Raw genomic sequence first — 19,867 nt, 5'->3', positions numbered from 1 at the left:
TCAAAGCAGATGCTGAGACTCTTAATAAATAAACTTTTACTTAGCAATACCAAGAAAGAGGCCAGACAGCCAAATGCTGAGTCTAGATTTAAATGCTGCCTCTATTACTTGGTGGCAGCAGCGGAAGAGGGATGTGTGTGTGTGGATGGGATACTTTTAGCACTTGATATGCTTTGATCTTGTTATTGTTTTAATTTATTTCCTTGTAAAGTGAGGATAGTTCTATCTTGAACAGAGGCTGTCACACACTAAATCTTATACATACACGTTTGTTTCATAAAATAAATGTGAGATAGCTTTAAGACTGGAAATCCTTCTTTAAACTACATACATTCATGCCTTGCCATGGGTGAAGGCCATATTCTACTGTGCTGACTCAAGAGCTCTAAAAAAGGAAGCAGCAGGATACATATCATGTTGGGGTCAGCTTAGAGTACCAAGCACTGTGCTGTACAAGCAGAAGTGGCTAACTCTTGAGCTCAGTGGGGAAGGCAAGCTAAGGAATGTCTCCGAAGCTGAGATAAGGCAATGAATTTGAATGGCAGGCTTTAGTAAAGGAAGGGCTTCACAGTCCTTCTACTAGGGGGAAACAGAAGCCAAAGATTTCACCCTCATCAGACCAGAAAGAAGTATCTTAATTAAAGTTTATTCTTCACAAATTAGTCCCCCTTTAGAAACATCTTTCCTTTAGGTAAATCTTCCAGGCTGGCCAGCAACAGGAGGCAGTCCCCAGTCATTCTCTGTATGATTCAGGGTTCCTGACCTTTCTTACCTTAGTCCTTGTTGTCTCAGGTTCTGCTATTACACCACTGGCTTTAAGATCCAAATCTCCAATACTCCTTGTCATTGCAAGTCTGCCATTTACATGTGGCTGTCCCACGCTATTCCAAGCTACAAAACCACCACATTTCTTGATCCTAGTTAAAAGTAAAAGCAATAGTAATAGTAATAATAATAACAATAACAACAATAATAATAATGTGCAGGAAATGAAGGTAGTGATTTAAATATCAACTTAACAAACTGAAATTTAGAGACTAGTCTATCATCATACACCCGTAAGCCAGGAACTTGAGAAGGCTGAGAAGAATTTTGAGCTTAAGGCCAGTCCAAAAGTTTAAATGCCAAAATTTTTAAGCCCATAAACAAATAAAATAAAAATGAATAATTTAGGCCATGTATGGTGTACAACCTCTGATAATCCCAGCGCAAGGAAGCAGGATACAGATAGAAAGCCAAACTGGGCTGCACAGCAAGATTCAGTCTCAACAAGCCCAACCCAAACAAAACATGAAAATCTGCGCTGAGGTATTGGTTGTGCACAGTAGTGCTTGCAAGGGACCCTTGCGTTTTATACCAGCACAGAGAGGAAAATTCTACACTTGGTTTCTATGGCAACTATAGCTATCACCCCATAGAATGGCTAGTCATGGTGACAGTACCTTTCTTTCTCATCCTTTCTTTCTGGGGTATGGTCAGTGGTCAACTTCATGGGTTTTCCTTTTCTACACAAAAGAGCCCGGCTGTCTCCAACACTGGCTACAACCAGTTCGATGCCATCTCTCAAAAGGGCTACCGTTGCAGTAGTCCCAGAGGTCAGGAGGTTTGCTAATATAAAATAGAGTAGCGATTATTGATAGAAATATTAAAAAATGGAATTCTTTATTACAAAATAAAACATCAGCATGATAATTTAAAGCTGGGACAGTATCATTCTAATTTAAGAAGAGCTATGCAAATATAATGCTACTATGTAGACAGTATCATTCTAATTTAAGAAGAGCTATGCAAATGTAATGCTACTATGTAGACAGTATCATTCTAATTAAAGGTCTATGCAAATGTAATGCTGCTATGTAGACAGTATCATTCTAATTTAAGAAGAGCTATGCAAATGTAATGCTGCTATGTAGACAGTATCATTCTAATTTAAGGTCTATGCAAATGTAATGCTGCTATGTAGACAGTATCATTCTAATTTAAGAAGAGCTATGCAAATGTAATGCTGCTATGTAGACAGTATCATTCTAATTTAAGAAGAGCTGTGCAAATATAATGCTGCTATGTAGACAGTATCATTCTAATTTAAGAAGAGCTATGCAAATGTAATGCTGCTATGTAGACAGTATCATTCTAATTTAAGAAGAGCTATGCAAATGTAATGCTGCTATGTAGACAGTATCATTCTAATTTAAGAAGAGCTGTGCAAATGTAATGCTGCTATGTAGACAGTATCATTCTAATTTAAGAAGAGCTATGCAAATGTAATGCTGCTATGTAGACAGTATCATTCTAATTTAAGAAGAGCTGTGCAAATATAATGCTGCTATGTAGACAGTATCATTCTAATTTAAGAAGAGCTATGCAAATGTAATGCTGCTATATAGACAGTATCATTCTAATTTAAGAAGAGCTGTGCAAATGTAATGCTGCTATGTAGACAGTATCATTCTAATTTAAGAAGAGCTATGCAAATGTAATGCTGCTATGTAGACAGTATCATTCTAATTTAAGAAGAGCTGTGCAAATATAATGCTACTATGTAAGTGAGACCATGCAGAGAAACTTAACTCACTAACAAGGCTCCAGGCAAACAAAAAAGTTGGTAAAATAATTTGCTGAACAAAGCATCAGTGTTTCCAGATGGTCTGTGTGTAAAAAGCAGAGCTGATGTAAACTCTAATTATGATGCCTTTGTGTGCATAACAGGTGTCAAAATAAAACATGAAAATGTCACTAGTCTGACAGGATGATCGATTTGCTGGACCTGTCTTTTCTGTAATTATGAGATTTGGGTTATTCTTTTCCATACCTTACTCCTGTCCAGTAAAAGTAGTACCAGCTACTAGTGAAGAGAGAAATACAAAGCACAGACCATTTGCTCAAGTACTACAGTGTACATTCTTCCTGCTAAATCATGTCAGTTTACAAGTGTACACACAACCACAGACACACAGATACACACACACACACACACACACACACACACGCTTTCTAGCGCAAAGCCCCAAACTTTTTCTGGTATCTTTGCTTCCTCTACCCCTGAAGAGAAGTTACGTCCACCCTTAGATTAATAAAGCTGAATAGTAGATGATGAAATTCACTCCAGTTCCCTGTAAACATGGCATAGTTAACATTATTACCTCCGAAAGTATCCAGTCACAGAATCTATAGCCAGAAGCAGACCAGCCTAGACAGCCACAAATCATGCAGCCCTGAGCATGTCAGCAATGTGCATCTTCTCTGCCAACAAGTAAAGCCCAATGTCACTAGGCTTGAGGTTGTACCATTCTTTTTTCTACCCAAGCAAACTGCATTTGTGTGTCTTCCTTTGATTGATTCTAACATCATCTGTTCAATGTTGTTTACCGCTTATTAAAAATATTTAAGGTGCATTGAGCCTTGTGGAAAGTGGAAATACTATAATACTATGAACCAAAAAACAATATAGCAAAGTAGAAGAAACTGAGAAATAACTTATTTAAAGCAGGAATTATCTCTAGTAATACTGTTAATTCTTTCAAGTACTGTCAAATTTTTAATTTGATATTTTCTAATTTTGTGATACAAATTTCATATCCAATCACTTGACTGTATTTCTTTGTAATAATACTTGTAGAATGCCTTGTGATCATTCAAAAATGTAATCTTTTACCCTTCATGTTGATTTAGAAAACTGTAATTGATTTGAGTCTAGTCTTTCCAAAGTCTTTTTTAAAGACAACTTTTAAAAGTCCACCAATAATGAATTTTAATTCATTTTCCAGTCATAAATGAAAATGCCTGCTTTAATCTGAAAAATAAAATGCAAAAGCATGGATAAAATTTACTTGCTCTTTTGTAGTTGTGCTAAGTTTACTCTACTGAGAAACAGCATCTACATTGCCCTATCTTTCTATTTATTTCTTGATTTTGGAACCGTTAGGTCAAAGCACTGTTATCACAACAATGCTAAGATATGTCAGCGAATGACCTAAATGTCTTAATATAAACACTAGTGATGCTTATATTACAAGCATTATAGCTTTCAACTTGAGATTAGTCAAAAGACTATACCATCATGGAATCTTAACAGTTCAATCAACTATATTATTCTCAAATGATTTTAAAAGGCAGAATAGAGAACACAGCCTTTATTAAATGCTACCAGTCCAAGGGATCCTGTCCTCTTCATGTTAGCTGTCTGCAACAGCTTTCTATAAAGTGGTCTTTAATTTAGGGTGATAAAAATTAACATTTTATAAATGCAATTCCAGTTTAGGTTGCAGTTCCCAGCTGTCTCGGCTCTGAATTTAAAAGTGTTTGGGTTTTTATCAATTCACCTTTACAGTTTCAACATCTCAGGATACGTGGGGCAAGTTTCAAACTAAGCATTGATTCTGGTTGGCTGTGCATTGAAGAATATAAATAGTGAATCAGCACTTATTTTCATTTAACATTCACTATCTGGCCTAACAACAAAACTATAAAACTAAGATTTCTTTCAGTGAGTATTGACACTGACTGGATAATTTCTACTGTAAGTCATCTCAGTGAATGGGACAAGGAGAACATGGGACCCTTCCAGAAGTTCAGACTAGGAACTGCTAGACTCCTTCACCTGAGACAAAATTAAGCAGATCTCTCTTTGCACTGAAGCCCAGCATCGAGTGTCCACAGGCTCCAGGCTGCTGAGCACGCACAGTAGTTCTTTGCCACAAACAACACTCACAGAGGTGAATGGGAATTTCACCCAGAAATCATGCTCAAACATAACAAACCTGCAACACAAGCGAGAGCAGAAAAAGAGCTGCAAGATAAGGGGAAGGGTTTCTATTGATGAAAATTTCACTAGCAAATCACGTAACATTTCAGGAGCTGCCAGATCAATGATTTCAAAACCCAGTAGTTAAGGAGTTAATACTATCTTGTATAATGGTATCTGGTTGTTGATCTATTTTTTTTTTCCTACCAGACTAACATTTTTTTTATAGTGTTATGGCTCCAAGATCGAAAAAAAGTTATGTACATGTGCCTCTGTACCAAAATAGACTGCCACTGACACACAGATACACACTGAGTTAATAGCTGATCTTGAACACAGCAAATTCAATATTTTTATTGAGACATAAAATGCATTGCAAATTTGATTTATAGGAATATTAGAACTGTCTTCTAAACAAAATAATTTGTATTTTATAAGTAGAACATAGAGGGTGTATATGAATGATAGTATACATTAGCTAACTGGGGTTTCAATATACATGGAGAAGCAATCAAAAGTACCTCCTACACCAAAAACAGGACATAAGACATGTTCATAGCATGAAATGCAGGATTTTAGCATGGAGAACTGTTTCCAGTAGGATGGCTTAAACTTGTCTACACGAAGGCAGTGCAGATCTTAAATAATAATTCATGTTTATAATGTTATTTAATCATAAATGAGTGATTCTGCTCTTTCCCTGATGTTGCAGTCAACAGAACAGAAGAAAAATAATTACAGCAACAGAAAGAGAAATCTACCAACCAACCCCAGTGATTATGAAGCTGTATAAATAATAATCCATACAAACCAATATATTGCAGCAATATTTATTAAAATATCGCTTGACATGTATGATTCACACATAATAATATCAAATTAACAATCCAAAGCAGTAGCAGCACAATAAGAACAACTTTTCAATGCTGTTCACATCCGATGACCACCAGATAAGAGGGTTATTAAAAAAATGCTACACAGGGCTAGAGGTGTACCTCAGTGGCAGAGTGCTTGCTTAGCACGCACATAGCCCTGGGTTCAATCCCAGCACATAAAGTGAATTTGCCTTTACAGTTCTTGTTACTTTGGAGTTTAGTTCCCTACAAAACATCACATGTAAAGAACATAGATTTTGAAGCTCACAATGATGCCCATTAATTCCTCCGACTGAGTAATTCTTGTCATTCTGATCCTTCATCCTTAGGAATGTTGATGCTTTCAAAGCATCAGCACTGTACACCTCAGGTAGTTATGGATATAGAGCATTATAATCTGTGTTTTCTACTAACCATTTAAGTGGCTATTTGTAAAAAATAAAGTGATGACATATTTTAACTAATTGACTGGTTTTATTAAATGTAAAAAACACGTGATATAAATTGAACTTAAAAATTTGAAGGTGATATCAAAAGAATTGGAGATCTAGTTCAGGGGTAGAACACTTGTCTAGAATGTATGATGTCTATTAAAAATAATCCCTACTTCCTGATCTCATAAGAGGGGTTCAACAAAAATGAAAGCAGGGCAGATGTAAAGAAATGAAAAAAGATAGTAAAGATAGTAAGCAGAGAGAATACTGTGGTCCTATAGAATGTTTGCTAGCTAGCCCTGGCTCTAAACACACACACACACACACACACACACACACACACACACGCTCACAAATTCTCACATATAGACACACATGCCAAATGAGAACTATCTACTTTTAAAATATTGATAATGCCTCAGTTCATTATTTGATATAAAAATTTAAATTTCTTAAATTTGGATAACTTTGAAACCTTACATGAGATAGAGCTAATTTTCTTTTACCCCAATCCTAAAAGGCTAGCAAACAGTATTCTGTCTTCAGTAATTTTAATAGTTTTATAAATAGATTTCTTAATGCCAATAGGCAGATTTTTGCCATCTGCACTTACAAATACATCTTTAAGATAGTCCCCAAACTCTGATTTTTAAAAAGCATACAATACGCACAACAGTGCATAATGCAGCTGTCATAACACTTTCTAAATAAGGCACGCTGTGTTTTCTATCTTGTTTTCTTACACTTTGAAGCAAATGATTATTAAGAAAGCAGAATAATTTTTTAGTTTTTTGTTTGTTTGTTTTTCTTGAGACAAGGTTTCTCTGTGTAGCCTTGGCTCTTGGACTTACTTTGTAGACCAGGCTGGCCTCAAACTCACAGAGATCTGTCTGCTTCTGCCTCCCAAGTGCTGTGACTACAGGCGTGCACCACCACACATGCAAGAAGCAGAATAAATTTTAAGACATCTTTATGAAGTTCTGAGATTATGAAAGAGCAACTAAATTAAGCAATATAACTTAATTTTTTATTAGAAATAATATTTTAGTTCTTTAACTATTTGATTGTGTGAATAATCTAGAAAGTCTTTTTAAGGTATATATGTTAAATGTTATAAATTCAAAGTCTCCTGAATTATAATTATTAAAAAATAATGTTTTAAAATTTGACACCAAGTCTAATATTGATGGTTTTAGTCACCAACACTGATTAGATAACTTTTTAAAAACCTTGACTGTAGGGTTAATAAATTTTAGTGTTGGCCATGTGTTTTTGAACACTGTGTTCTATACAACACGGGCAGTGAATAAAGTAGTCTATAGAACATCTAGGGCACAATGCTGACACCACCATCCATAAACATTGTAGTGATGATGCAGCCAAACCAACAGCCACCCAGTAATGGAGAAGAACACACTAGAGCCACTGTTGTTAGGAAGTGCTGGGTGTGACAGCGTGCTCCTTGCTCTGTGAATTTGAGGCCAGCCTGGTTTAAATAGCCAGTTCCAACCATGGCTGCTTATTGAACCCTGCCCCCACCCCAAACCAGCAAATGAGAAAGTGTTTCACTTCCTCCTCATGTGTTAGAAAAAGATCTATAAATTTCAGCCTCTGTTAACACCTATCTTAAAAAAGAAAATGGGAACTTTGGGAGGTGTGCTGCCAAAGGAAGAAGACAAAATGATTTTAAATAATATATCAAGTGAAAACTTTATATTTAGACACATGGAGAAAGAATGGGCCACAGAGTGTTACTGCGGAGTAATGATATATAAGGTCTCATAATGAGCCAGAGTGGGCTGGAGATGTAGCTCAGTGTTAGAGAGCTTGCTGGCCCAGCCTGTTTCAAGCCCCTGGGTTTAATAGACATGGGAGTGGAGGTGTGATGCCTAAATGGTACACTAAGTTATCCCAGTGTCACTCTTTCCTCGCTCCTGTTATTAAATATGCAAGTGAACAGGGCCCTAATCTGACCTAATCATTTATTTTCTTTGAGTTGAAACTACTTCTTCTGCGTGAAACGGGGAGAATTTCCATCCAAGTGAAAACAGCATTTCCGTGGTGCACTTTTCTTATTAAAGGAAAAGCCATAACTAAGATCACCATTCCTATACAAGTTCATTTCCAGTCAGTTAGGAGGCAGACATTATGCGGTGGCTGCACAAGGTTTAAAAGTTAACACTATTATCACCATTTTTGGTGAGCTAACTAAAAAATAAGTGACACATTTTTCTGAAATTATTTTGATAAATTTAGTTAAAACTAGAAACAGTCCCTTTAAAAACATATATACTGTACACTAGTTGCTACAGGGAAGCTACAAAACCAAGAAAACAAGTATCTCCATCCTGACTGTAAACGTGGACGCCAACTAGCCATTTTCTATCCTATTGAGGACCTACTCCATTTATTTATTTGTGTGTACATGCATGTGTCTGTTTTTCAGTGTGTGTGGACATGCCACAGGATATGTGTGAAGGTCAGAAGCCAACATATGGAAATAGCTTCTCCTCTTCAGAACTCAGGTGGTGAAGCCGGGGGCAGGTGGCTTTACCCACTGAACCATCTCTCTGAACCCCTATCTCCTTTTATAGTAAATGGTGAACAGTTATCAACCTAGCAGATGTAACTGTCCCATAGTGTTTGCATTAGCGGTGTGGTCAAGGGGGGAGGGGAAGGGATGGAATGCTCTTAGTATGGACAACTTTTCCATGAAACACAAATAAATAAAATAGATTGAAACATTTTAAAATCTTTTTAAAATTAAAATTCAGTAACAGAACCATTTTGGAGTTTCCCCTTCTGAAAGGTTTTTATTTAACATAAAAGTACGACACTGACATTAGCCCAGACCCTAAACACATTTCAAAAAAACGCCCCACAAATGAATGTGCATTAAAACTTGTAGCACTAAAGGACAACTTTGTTTTCTCTTTACCCACCATCCTCCAGGCTCCAGGAGTGCCGTGCCACTTACCATCAGCAGACAGGTGTGCGTGACTGGAAAAGGCTTTATCTATTTCTAGGAAGGCCAAAGTCAGCACAGTTTCCAAGTCTTTCTCCCGAGGAAGCAAATCCCTTTGTGGAGAGGAAAGGAAGCTGCGATCATTTTGCAATAGTTTCGCTCCTCATAGTCAACCTTCGGTTCTCACTCTACACAACAGACCTCATGGCTTTTCTCTCAGGCACTTTTGCTGAAGACCCAAGGATTAAGGAACATTTATTGATCTTTGAAGGTGCTAAGTATGACGAACTGTGACACTCTTGGGCTGAGGCTCAGACTGGGTACATGGTTCTGGAGATGCAACCCAGGCCTCTCTCATGCTAGGACTAACTGAGCTATATCAAACTTGAGGCTTTTTTTTTTTTTTTTAAACAGCATCAAAATATAAGCCTGGAGAAGTGGTGCTGGTGGTCTGCCTGTAACACTAAGACTTGAGCCCCGGAGGACTGGGAGTTCAAGGTATCCAGGTCTGTATAGTCAGGTCTAGCGCAGTCTGGGACATGTGACTTTATCTCAAAATAACAAGCCAGCTGTCTGAAGATACAGTTAAGCGATGGGGGCTCTGCTTCACATGCAAAATAAAGAAAACCACAAATTCCAAGTCCCTCTTTTTGTAAAACGCTGATTACACTTTTATTTATTTATTCTGTACACTCCTATGTTGTGATAGCAAGTGCGGGGAGGCCAGAAGACACGTTTCCACAGTTAGTTTTCTCCTTCCATTATGTGAGTCAAGCTCAGTTTCAGGCTTGGCAGGAGGCACCTTATCCTCCAAGCCATCACACAATTCCCGCATCCTTGCTCTTAAATAATTCTCAGTACTGCAACCCTAATGGGTTATGAGGTGCCTCATATTGACTTAAATCACTGAGATTGTCTGTAGAATTAGGTAAATCATGTTAAAAAAAATCAGCTGAAAAACTACCTTTAACAATACACAGGAAGGTTAAAAAAAATAGTCCACGACCATAGCTGCCACACTGTCTTCTTTTTTTAACTCTAGCAACAGGATGGTTCTCAAAAATGTCTGAAGTGTGGTGTTTGAGTGAGAATGGCTCTCATAGGCTCACATATTTGAATGCTTGGTCCCAGACTAGTGGACCTGTTTGGAAAGGACTAATAGGCGTGGCCTTATTGGTGGAGCTGTGTCACTGAGGGTGGACTTTGAGATTCCCAAAACCCCCACCATTCTGACGAGGTTCTCTTTCTCTTCATTTCTGCTTCCTGCTTGTAGGTAGGATATAAGGATATACTCTCTCAGCTATTTCTTCAGCACTGTGCCCATCTTCCTGTTATCATATTCCCCACTATGACAGTCATGGACTCTAATGCTTTGAAACTGTAAGCAAGCCCCCAGTAAACTGTCTTTTATAAGTTGCCTTGGTCACCATGTCTCTTCACTGAAAAGTAACTAAGACAATACACAAACTTACCTGTGCAGATTAGGGCAAATACTTCTTCAGGACCAGGGGGAGAGCTCTATGAGTCAAGTGTTTGCTGTACAAACATGAAGACTGTATTCAGATTCTTAGCTCCCATAGAAAGACAATGTGTAGCTTTACATAGAACCCCATGGCTCATGAGCTCTCTAGTTTAGCCAAAAATGTGAGTTCCAGGTACAGCAAGAAACTCTATCTCAAAAGGTAAGGTAGAGAATGATAAAAGAAGTCACTGATGTTGACCCCTGACCTCCACACACAGATGAGTACACACACACATACACACAGACACACATGCACATGTAAAAATTTCCACAAGTATTATCCACTATGACCAAGTAGGCTTCATCCCAGGTATGCAGGGTGGTTCAATATACGGAAATCCATCAATGTGATCCACCATATTAACAAACTGAAAGAAAAAAACCACATGATAATCTCCCTAGATGCTGAAAAAGCATTTGACAAAATCCAACATCCATTCATGTTTAAAGTATTGGAGAGATCAGGGATACAAGGCACATATCTAAACATAGTAAAGGCAATATACAGCGAGCCTATAGCCAACATCAAACTGAACGGAGAGAAACTCAAAGCAATCCCACTGAAATCAGGGACAAGACAAGGCTGCCCACTCTCTCCATATCTCTTCAACATAGTTCTGGAAGTCCTTGCTAGAGCAATAAGACAGTTGAAGGAGATCAAGGGGATACAGATGGAAAAGGAAGAAGTCAAATTATCACCATTTGCAGATGGTATGATAATATACATGAGTGACCCCAAAAATTCAACCTACAGCTCCTACAGCTGATAAACACCTTCAGCAAAGTGACCGGATACAAAATTAACGCAAAAAAATCAGTTGCCCTCCTGTATACAAAAGACAAAAGGGCTGAGAAAGAAATTAGAGAAACAACACCTTTCACAATAGCCACAAATGACATAAAGTACCTTGCTGTAACACTAACCAAGCAAGTCAAAGACTTGTATGAAAAAAATTTCAAATCTCTGAAGAAAGAATTAGAAGAAGATATGAGAAGATGGAAAGATCTCCCATGCTCATGGCTTGGCAGGATTAACATAGTAAAAATGGCCATCTTACCAAAAGCAATCTACAGATTCAATGCAATTCCCATCAAATTGCCAACACAATTCTTTACAGACCTGGAAAGAAAAATTCTCAACTTCATATGGAATAACAAGAAACCCAGAATTGCTAAAACAATCCTCTACAATAAAAGATCTTCTGGAGGTATCTCCATCCCTGATCTCAAGCTGTACTATAGAGCAACAGTTATAAAAACTGCATGGTACTGGCATAGAACAGAATGATGGATCAATGGAACTGAACAGAGGACCCAGAAATAAACCCACACACTTATGGACACTTGATTTTTGACAAAGATGCCAAAACCATACAATGGAGAAAAGATAGCATCTTCAACAAATGGTGCTGGTCCAACTGGATGTCTACATGTAGAAAAATGAAAATAGATCCATACTTACCACCCTGCAGAAAACTGAAGTCCAAGTGGACCAAAGACCTCAACATAAAACCAGACACATTAAATCGGCTAGAAAAAAAAAAAGTGGGGAATACTCTAGATCTCATTGGTACAGGAGAAAACTTCCTGAACAGAACACCAACAGCACAGGCTCTTAAGAGCAACAATCAATAAATGGGACCTCATGAAATTGAAAAGCTTCTGTAAAGCAAAGGACACAGTCATCAAAAGAAATCAACAGCCTACAGATTGGGAAAGAATCATCACCAACCCTTTATCTGACAGAGGACTCATATCCATTATATATAAAGAACTAAAGAAGCTGAAAAGCAGCAAACCAAGTAATCCACTTAAAAAATGGGGAACAGAGCTAAACAGAGAACTCTCTGCAGAGGAATATCGAATGGCAGAGAAGCACTTAAAGAAATGCTCAACCTCATTAGCCATTAGGGAAATGTAAATCAAAACAACCCTGAGATTTCACCTTACACCCGTGAGAATGGCCAAGATCAAAAACTCAACTGACAACACATGCTGGAGAGGTTGTGGAGAAAGGGGAACACTTCTCCACTGCTGGTGGGAATGTAAACTGGTACAACCACTCTGGAAATCAATCTGGTGTTTTCTCAGACAACTAGGAAGAGTGCTTCCTCAAGATCCAGCCATACCACTCCTAGGCATATACCCAAAAGAGGCTCAAGTACACAACAAGGATATTTGCTCAACCATGTTTGTAGCAGCTTTATTTGTAATAGCCAGAAGCTGGAAACAGCCCAGATGCCCCTCAACTGAAGAATGGATGCAGAAACTGTGGTACATCTATACAATGGAGTATTACTCAGCAATGAAAAATAAGGAAATCATGAAATTTGCAGGTAAATGGTGGGACCTGGAAAGGATCATCCTCAGTGAGTTGTCCCAGAAGCAAAAAGACACACACGGTATATACTCACTCATATAAACATACAACATAGAATAAACCCACTAAAATCTGTACATCTAAACAAACTAAGCAAAAGGGAGGACCCTAATTAAACTGTTCAATCCCCATCCTGAAAGGCAAAGAGGATGGACATCAGAAGAAAAAGAAAACAGGAAACAAACTAGGAACCTGCTACAGAGGGCCTCTGAAAGCCAGAAGAAGGAAACAGGAAACAACCTTGGAACCTGCCACAGAGGGCCTCTGAAAGCCTCTGCTATGCAGACTGTCAAAGCAGATGCTGAGCCTGATGGCCAACTGTTGGGCAGAGTGAATGAAATTTTATGTAAGAAGTGGGAAATAGCAAGAGCTGGAGAGGACAGGAATTCCACAAGGAGACCAACAGAACAAGAAAATTTGAACAGAGGGAACTTCCCAGAGACTCATACTCCAACCAAGGACTATTCATGGAGATAACCTAGATCCCTGACAATGCAGCCACTTCTGATGAGAACTGATAGACTAAGATCAGAAAGAAGGAGAGGAGGACCTTCCCTATCAGTGGACTTGTGGAGGGGCATGCATGCAGAAAGGGGGGGAAGGGGGGGAACGGGAAGGGAGGAGGGAAGGGCTTATGGGGGGATACAAAATGAATAAAGTGTAATTAATAAAAATTAAAAAAAAATTTCCACAAGTTATCTTTGTACTTTATAATTTACTTGAAATGGTTATAATCACCAGTTAGAAATGTCATGTTGACTACCGCTCACTGATGAATTACCACTTGGGTAATTTGGTCCATACTTAATGTCCCAGCCAAAGGGAGAACATCTCAACAGAAAGTCTAGGGGAAGTGTGAAGCCAAGGCTGTCATACGTACATAATACATTTCTCCATGTGCGTGTGACAGAAGTCGGCAGCTGCAGGTCCCCCATGCCCATCGTACACTGCGAAGTATAGCACCTCCTCTGTCAGCTGTGCGAACCCAAAGCGATCTTCATTTTCTTTCCGTTTGCCAATGAGGGAGGCACAGCCCACATTCTCCAGGCTAATTTTGGGAATTGGCTTGCCATACTTGATGCTAGGTGGCAGCAGAATTGGCTCATCAATGCGGTTATCCCAGATCCCAAAATTGTCCCAAGTGGCTGGCTGCCCACTTCCGTCCGGATCAAATCGAGAACTCCTGGGCTCTGAAGTGGAGGTGTAGCAGGCAGGAGTCACCTGCCTGTTGTCCTGCAGGAGGAAGGATCTTAGCAATACTCTCTTCTTCACCTGGTTCCCACCACTTCTCACCAAAGTAATTAAGGCCGCTGATAACATAACGTAGCTCCAAAGGCCCCAGTCACAGTGAAAGACAAAAAGCACAAAAATTGAATTTCTTGACGAAAACTGATGGACCTAGTGGTGGGGCAAAGACAGAGTCACAGTCAGTAATTCAGAACACTGCTAATGTATCACCAGACACCAGAAACAAAAAAGTTTAAAAGAGAGAGAGTGTGTGTGTGTGTGTTACCCTGTCATATTCTTAAAAACATTTACCTACTCCCCTTACAGTATTTGAACTCTATAAACATTTAACAATATGCTTATACAAATAACACATGCTTTTCCAATTTAACCAGCTATTGCTTTGGGATGTTGTTAAAACTGAACATTTTGATTCAGCTGGTATGAAGTAAGATATTGTACACTCCGAATCAGCTGTGATCTTACAAATGCTGGTTAGCAGGCCACACTTTGTAAGCAAATATTCTCTCTTCACACACTCAGTTGTTCTGAGGAAAAGATAATGTAAATCAACCTCTCCTAAAGATGGAAATAGGAAAACAGATGGGCAGTAGAATATTTATAATAATTCTGTACTCAAAGAGCAGCCAAGCTTTAACAAAGTCACACATTTGGATCAGAATTTTCTTTTTGCTTTTAAAATTCAATAAGAATTTCATACAAGTTGGGTGCAGTGGTGCATGCCTGTAATCTCAGCACTCTGGGAGGCAAAGGGAGGCAGATCTCTGTGAGTTCAAAGCTAGCCTGGTCAACAGAGAAAATCCTGTCTCAAAACAAAATGTGTGTGTGTGTGTGTGTGTATACACATATATAGTGTATTTTTGTCATATTTACTCCAACCCTTGGTATTAATTCTTCCAAATGCCACCCCTGCTATCTACCCCCCTCCACTAAAAAAAATCATCAACTCCAATTTGAGTTGCCCAAGTACTACTGGGTGTGGAGTCATTGACTAGGGCACAACTGGCCTACCAGGAGCCACACTCTTAAACTGACTGCCCCTCTCCCAGAGGCCAAGTCCATAGTTCCTCAGTTGGGGTTGGGGACTCACATACCCTTCACACTCCATACTCGAATGCTACTGGCTCTTGTGTAAGACCCTATAGCTGCTCTGAGTTCCTGAGTCCAGCAGGTCTGTCATATACAGGAGACTCTTACACTCTTCTGGCATGTACTGAAGACTCATATACTCTTGTTCCTTGTTTTTACCAATGACTTCTGGCTTTTCCAATCTTTCCACTTCCTTTTCTGAGATGGTCTCTGAGTCTTGGAGATGGGGTGTGCTACAGATGTCAGATCTGAGATTAACTACTAAACTTTGCTTTTTTATATTAGCACGGTCAATGTAAATTGGTTCATGTATATATCGCCTAGCCAGTTCCAGTGGTGGCATGCACCACTTTAGAGTTACATGACAGCAGACAAATGATTCGAATTTTAAAACAGCTCTGCTTGATACTGTTGTCCTCCTTTTATGTTTCTAATACTCAAAAATAAATAAAAATCAATGATAAACACAACTGCAAGCTGGGCCTGGTAGTGCACACCTTTAATCCCAGCACTCAGGGAGGCAGAGCCAGGCAGATTGAGGTGAGTTCCAAGCCAGCCTGGTCTACAAAGCGAGTCCAGTACAGCCAAGGCTGCACAGAAACCTTGTCTTGGGGTGAGGGAGAAAGGACATGGACACCACAACTGCATTCTCAGCAGAGAACAAAAACCGGCAAGATATGTTATTGAGTAATAAGATAAAGTAAAAGTAGACAATTTCTTTGACCTATATAAACTAATATTTACCATCACCTTGGCCTTCCCTCACATTATCAACAGTGCCACTTTAGGAAATTAGCAGGGCGGTTGTAGAGAAACACTTGCTGGAGAGCATTTGCTGTCAGAGATTCAGTGTGAGCAGCTACACAGCTGGATCCTCAGTGCTAAGGAACTAGGTGCCACCTATAGTAGGAAATTCAAGTGGTTCCTCCTTCAACAGCTACTCCAAGACTAAACTACATAGATCCCTTTCAGAGCCTCAAAGGCAACTTGTGTTCCCAAGCGACAAGTTTCAATTAAACCTGTAGAGTAGTGCAACTTAATGACAAAGCCAGTGCTTAGCATGCACAAAATCCTCAATTCAAAAATCTAACCAGAATGATCTCTGCTGCTTCATGTTTGGAAAAAACTGCCCCAGAGGTCTTGGAATGCCTGCAGAAATGACTATTAACTGAACGGCAGGTGAGGAGAGCTGAACAGATCTGCGAAAGACCACAAACACTTAGAACAAAAACAGGAAAAAAAAAGTTCCTTTAAACAAAGTAGAGAACAGCCTGACAGAAGCCTCAGCATTTTCTTTGTCCAAGGAGCAACCCTGATATGAGATAAGCTTATCAGGTTCTTGACTAAGAAGCAGTTACTTGGCAAGCTATTTCTAATCAGGGAGAATTATGCCAATCTGTGGATTAGAAATCTAAGCTAATTTATGTTAGTAAACCATTTAACAATTGTATGTAATCTTTCAACGAGAAATCATTCTTCATTCCTTTTACTACCCAAAAATATTCCAGAAAAGCTAAAGGAATACAAGGCAATTACACAAATACAGATGGTGTAGTCTACTAACAATACATAAACTTTGAACTATGCTAAGAAAATAAAGATACATAATTTGCTTAGAATCCTAGATATACAATATAATCAATCTAAAATATATTGGTAATTGTATATAAGTGGGAAAAAAGGACTCTTGCCTGAACTATTTCAAATTCTTTATTATTTCTCAATCAAAACAAAAATGTATGTATCACAATTTAATCGCATCAGTCTTTAAAATGTTATCATGCACAAAATTAAAAATGCATTCTAGCTATGTACTCTATTACAAACAAATACCTGAAAATATGCCTTTCCACCATTTCCACAATTATTTGTGTGACTATACCTTTCTCCCTACCTTCCTCTACAACCTGATACTTTAAAACTGACAGGAAAGAAAGGAGTAAATAACTAGAATTACAATGTTAGAACAAAGTTATCCCTGTGTAAGTAATTTCACCTAGCAGAACTCTCAAATCTCAGCCAAAAATGTTAAAGAAGCTGTGATACATCACCTGTGAATCCCACTTTTCCAGAGCAGCCATTTCAGGCCAAAGACTCTCAGAATGGTGGCCCACCCTGTGGAATCTCAACAGTTGGGGGGTGGGGGAATCAGGAGTTAAAGACCAGTCTGGGCTACTTGAGACCTGGTCCCAACAACAAAAGACCTCAGGAGTGAAAACTGCGTCTGCCTTGTAAACTGCAAATCACCATTTGATTTCATAGCACAAGGACCCACATATACAACTGCAAGACTACTGCACCAATTTTACTTTGCGTATTTCTCCAATTTTATACTTGCTGAGCAGTTTAACTCCCAGAGCTGTTCAACTTTATTTATGGAAAAAGGAGGCACTGTCTCAAGAGCAGGTATTGGCACTGGGAATTTGAGTTCAACTGCTGTTGAATGTCAAAACAGTTCCAAAGGGAAGTTTACTCTTACCACGTTACACAAGCACCTGGCAGAATCAACTGTAGTTCTGGTAATCGGCATTACTGAAAAGGCTTAGATTTTTTTCTCCCTCTAGGAAGCCTGTGAAATAACTAAAGTGGCACTTTGTTATCTTCCCGTAATGGAAACACAGGTAAAGATATATTTATATGTGTGTGTGGGGGGGGTGCATGCCAATTCAAGCCGGCGGAGGTCACCTTGTAGGTGCACCTTCTCCTGGTGCTAGAATTCAAGCGGCAGGCGTGGCAGCAGGCACACTTAGTGGCCGAGACACATCACCAGCCCGATTTTTAATATTCTCAAACTTCAAATTTCTCTACCACCATCTCCAACAAAAACCCAAGTGCATCCCAATAAACAACTAAAATTATCTGAAAACCTCCGAAATGCACTTTAGAATATATGCACTCGTAATGTCTTTATCTCCTTTTGGGGGCGGGGGGAGAAAATGTATTAGTTTACAGAAGAAAACAAAACCGTCAATGACTTCCTCGGTTGTATGTGAGCGTCTGCTTAGAAATGTGAACTGAGAGGGTATTAAAAAGTACTTATTACTCGATTCTTTGAAAGGGGATATTGCCGTTGTCAAGGAAAAGGAGAGTCAGACTGCAAGGAAAACTTTATAAACAATAACTCATTATCCAAAGCTTCCATATTTAATGACATTTGTCATACAGTAGTGAGTTGGTTTCCAATTTCTAGAAGCTCCAACACACTATGGGGACAACACCCTCCCTTCCGCGCAGCCCAGCAGATTCTGGTCACCTCCAGGTTTTCTCCCAGGGAGTACAGGTCCTGCAGAAGTGACATCTCTGCCAGGCTGGCGCGCGGCTCGGGGTGGGGAGCTTTGCTGTTACTATTCCTGCAGCTCCTACAACAAAAACACCCGTGGAACTTTCGAGACTCGAAATTTCCTAGCTGTTTCTACCCAGAGCCCCAAGCTTTGTCTCCTCCGGATGAATTCTCTCATCTACAGACAGCGGCTGAGAAAATGAGCACCACATGGCGTTAAGATACGGAGCTCTCCTAGCAAAGCAAAACACAAGCGCTCAGATCCAAACCACCAGGGCTCCACAATGCTTCTCCACACCGATTCTTTACAAGCCCCTCTGGACAGCCTGGTTTGCTGGCCTTGACCGAAGGGGGACACGGCAGGACAACACTGTTCTGCCGGGGAAGACAGCAGATCTCTATCTAGGCATCCCGAGTCTTCCCACCCGGAAAACAGATCCCGCGGTGGCCACGCCTGCTCTCTCCGGCTGGGGCGCACCTGGCGGGGGGAGGGGGAGAGCTCGCTGCAGGGAATCCAGGGTGGCTTCTGTTTTCCTCACTTTCTCCACCCATCACAGGGCTTTGCCCATCCTACTAGCCTCGCTCCCGAGGCATTCACTTCCAGCTCCAGGTCAAGTTCAAGGCCGATTGGGTCCTGAGGGCCTAGGCGGGAGCAGCTGCTCTCCTCGAGAAAAAGGGAGCAACGTACAGCCCGGAGAGATGCGGGTCATATTTCACCTCCGCCTTCCCGGGAGACCTCCTCCCTTAAAGCTCCATTGCAGGGGCTGCCAATAGATTCTCGTCAACAACCAAGTAGAATAAGCGACTTGAACTCCACAGGCTCTTACCTCGTGATGGTTTTGTGTCTCTAAATTTCTTAATTGGCTAATGGAAAGAAAGGAAAGGCTTTCTTGGATGGTACATAAGGCCGACTTCTCTATTGATTCAGATCTCCAGAGCAAGAAATTAAGGAAGCCACAATCTTCTGCACTCCTGGAAATTCTCGAAATTTTCAGCTGCAGCTGGTCAAATGGAGACCCAAAGGAGTCGGTTTCTAATGATTGACAGCAATACTAGCCAGTTGATGCTCTGCAAGGCTCCTTCCCCGCCCTCAATATCAGCCAATCATAGATCTAGATACGCACAAGCCTCCTGCACGGGCAATTTGACCTCTCAGCTTGCTAATTGCGCGCTGTAGAGCGACGTCAAATTGGACCCCGCCCTCTTGGAGGTGGCTAGCGGCGTCAAATCAGAGACGCCAGGGGCCTTACACTTCGCCAGCCGCAGGAGGAGGGAGTGTTGCTTCTGCCAGAGTTACTTCAGCGTTGCGCCAAGATATCCAGAACAGGAC

At 39.9% G+C, this 19,867-nt stretch overlaps 1 protein-coding gene across 3 annotated transcripts in view; it reads right to left on the bottom strand.

Moving 5' to 3' along the window:
- Ppm1k (protein phosphatase, Mg2+/Mn2+ dependent 1K) overlaps positions 1–19,601 on the bottom strand; it is a 28,665-nt gene extending 9,064 nt beyond the window's left edge. For 2 of the 3 annotated variants that reach the window (XM_021661601.2, XM_021661600.2), the window contains exons 1-5: positions 19,365–19,601; positions 13,801–14,318; positions 9,031–9,131; positions 1,443–1,608; positions 773–917 (exon numbers count right to left, since the gene is read on the bottom strand). In XM_021661601.2, the coding sequence (XP_021517276.1) occupies positions 773–917; positions 1,443–1,608; positions 9,031–9,131; positions 13,801–14,240 (852 nt within the window). In that variant the 5' untranslated portion in view covers positions 14,241–14,318; positions 19,365–19,601. The remainder of the gene's footprint in view (positions 1–772; positions 918–1,442; positions 1,609–9,030; positions 9,132–13,800; positions 14,319–19,364) is intronic. The other variant, XM_021661599.2, reaches the window with a different exon arrangement.
- Between the last annotated feature and the right edge of the window lie 266 nt (positions 19,602–19,867).

The sequence above is a fragment of the Meriones unguiculatus genome, chromosome 21 (assembly GCF_030254825.1).
Source record: "Meriones unguiculatus strain TT.TT164.6M chromosome 21, Bangor_MerUng_6.1, whole genome shotgun sequence".
NCBI classification, from domain to species: domain Eukaryota; kingdom Metazoa; phylum Chordata; class Mammalia; order Rodentia; family Muridae; genus Meriones; species Meriones unguiculatus.
The sequence above is the reverse complement of the archived record's forward strand: the minus strand, read 5'-3'. Positions and strand labels throughout refer to the sequence as shown.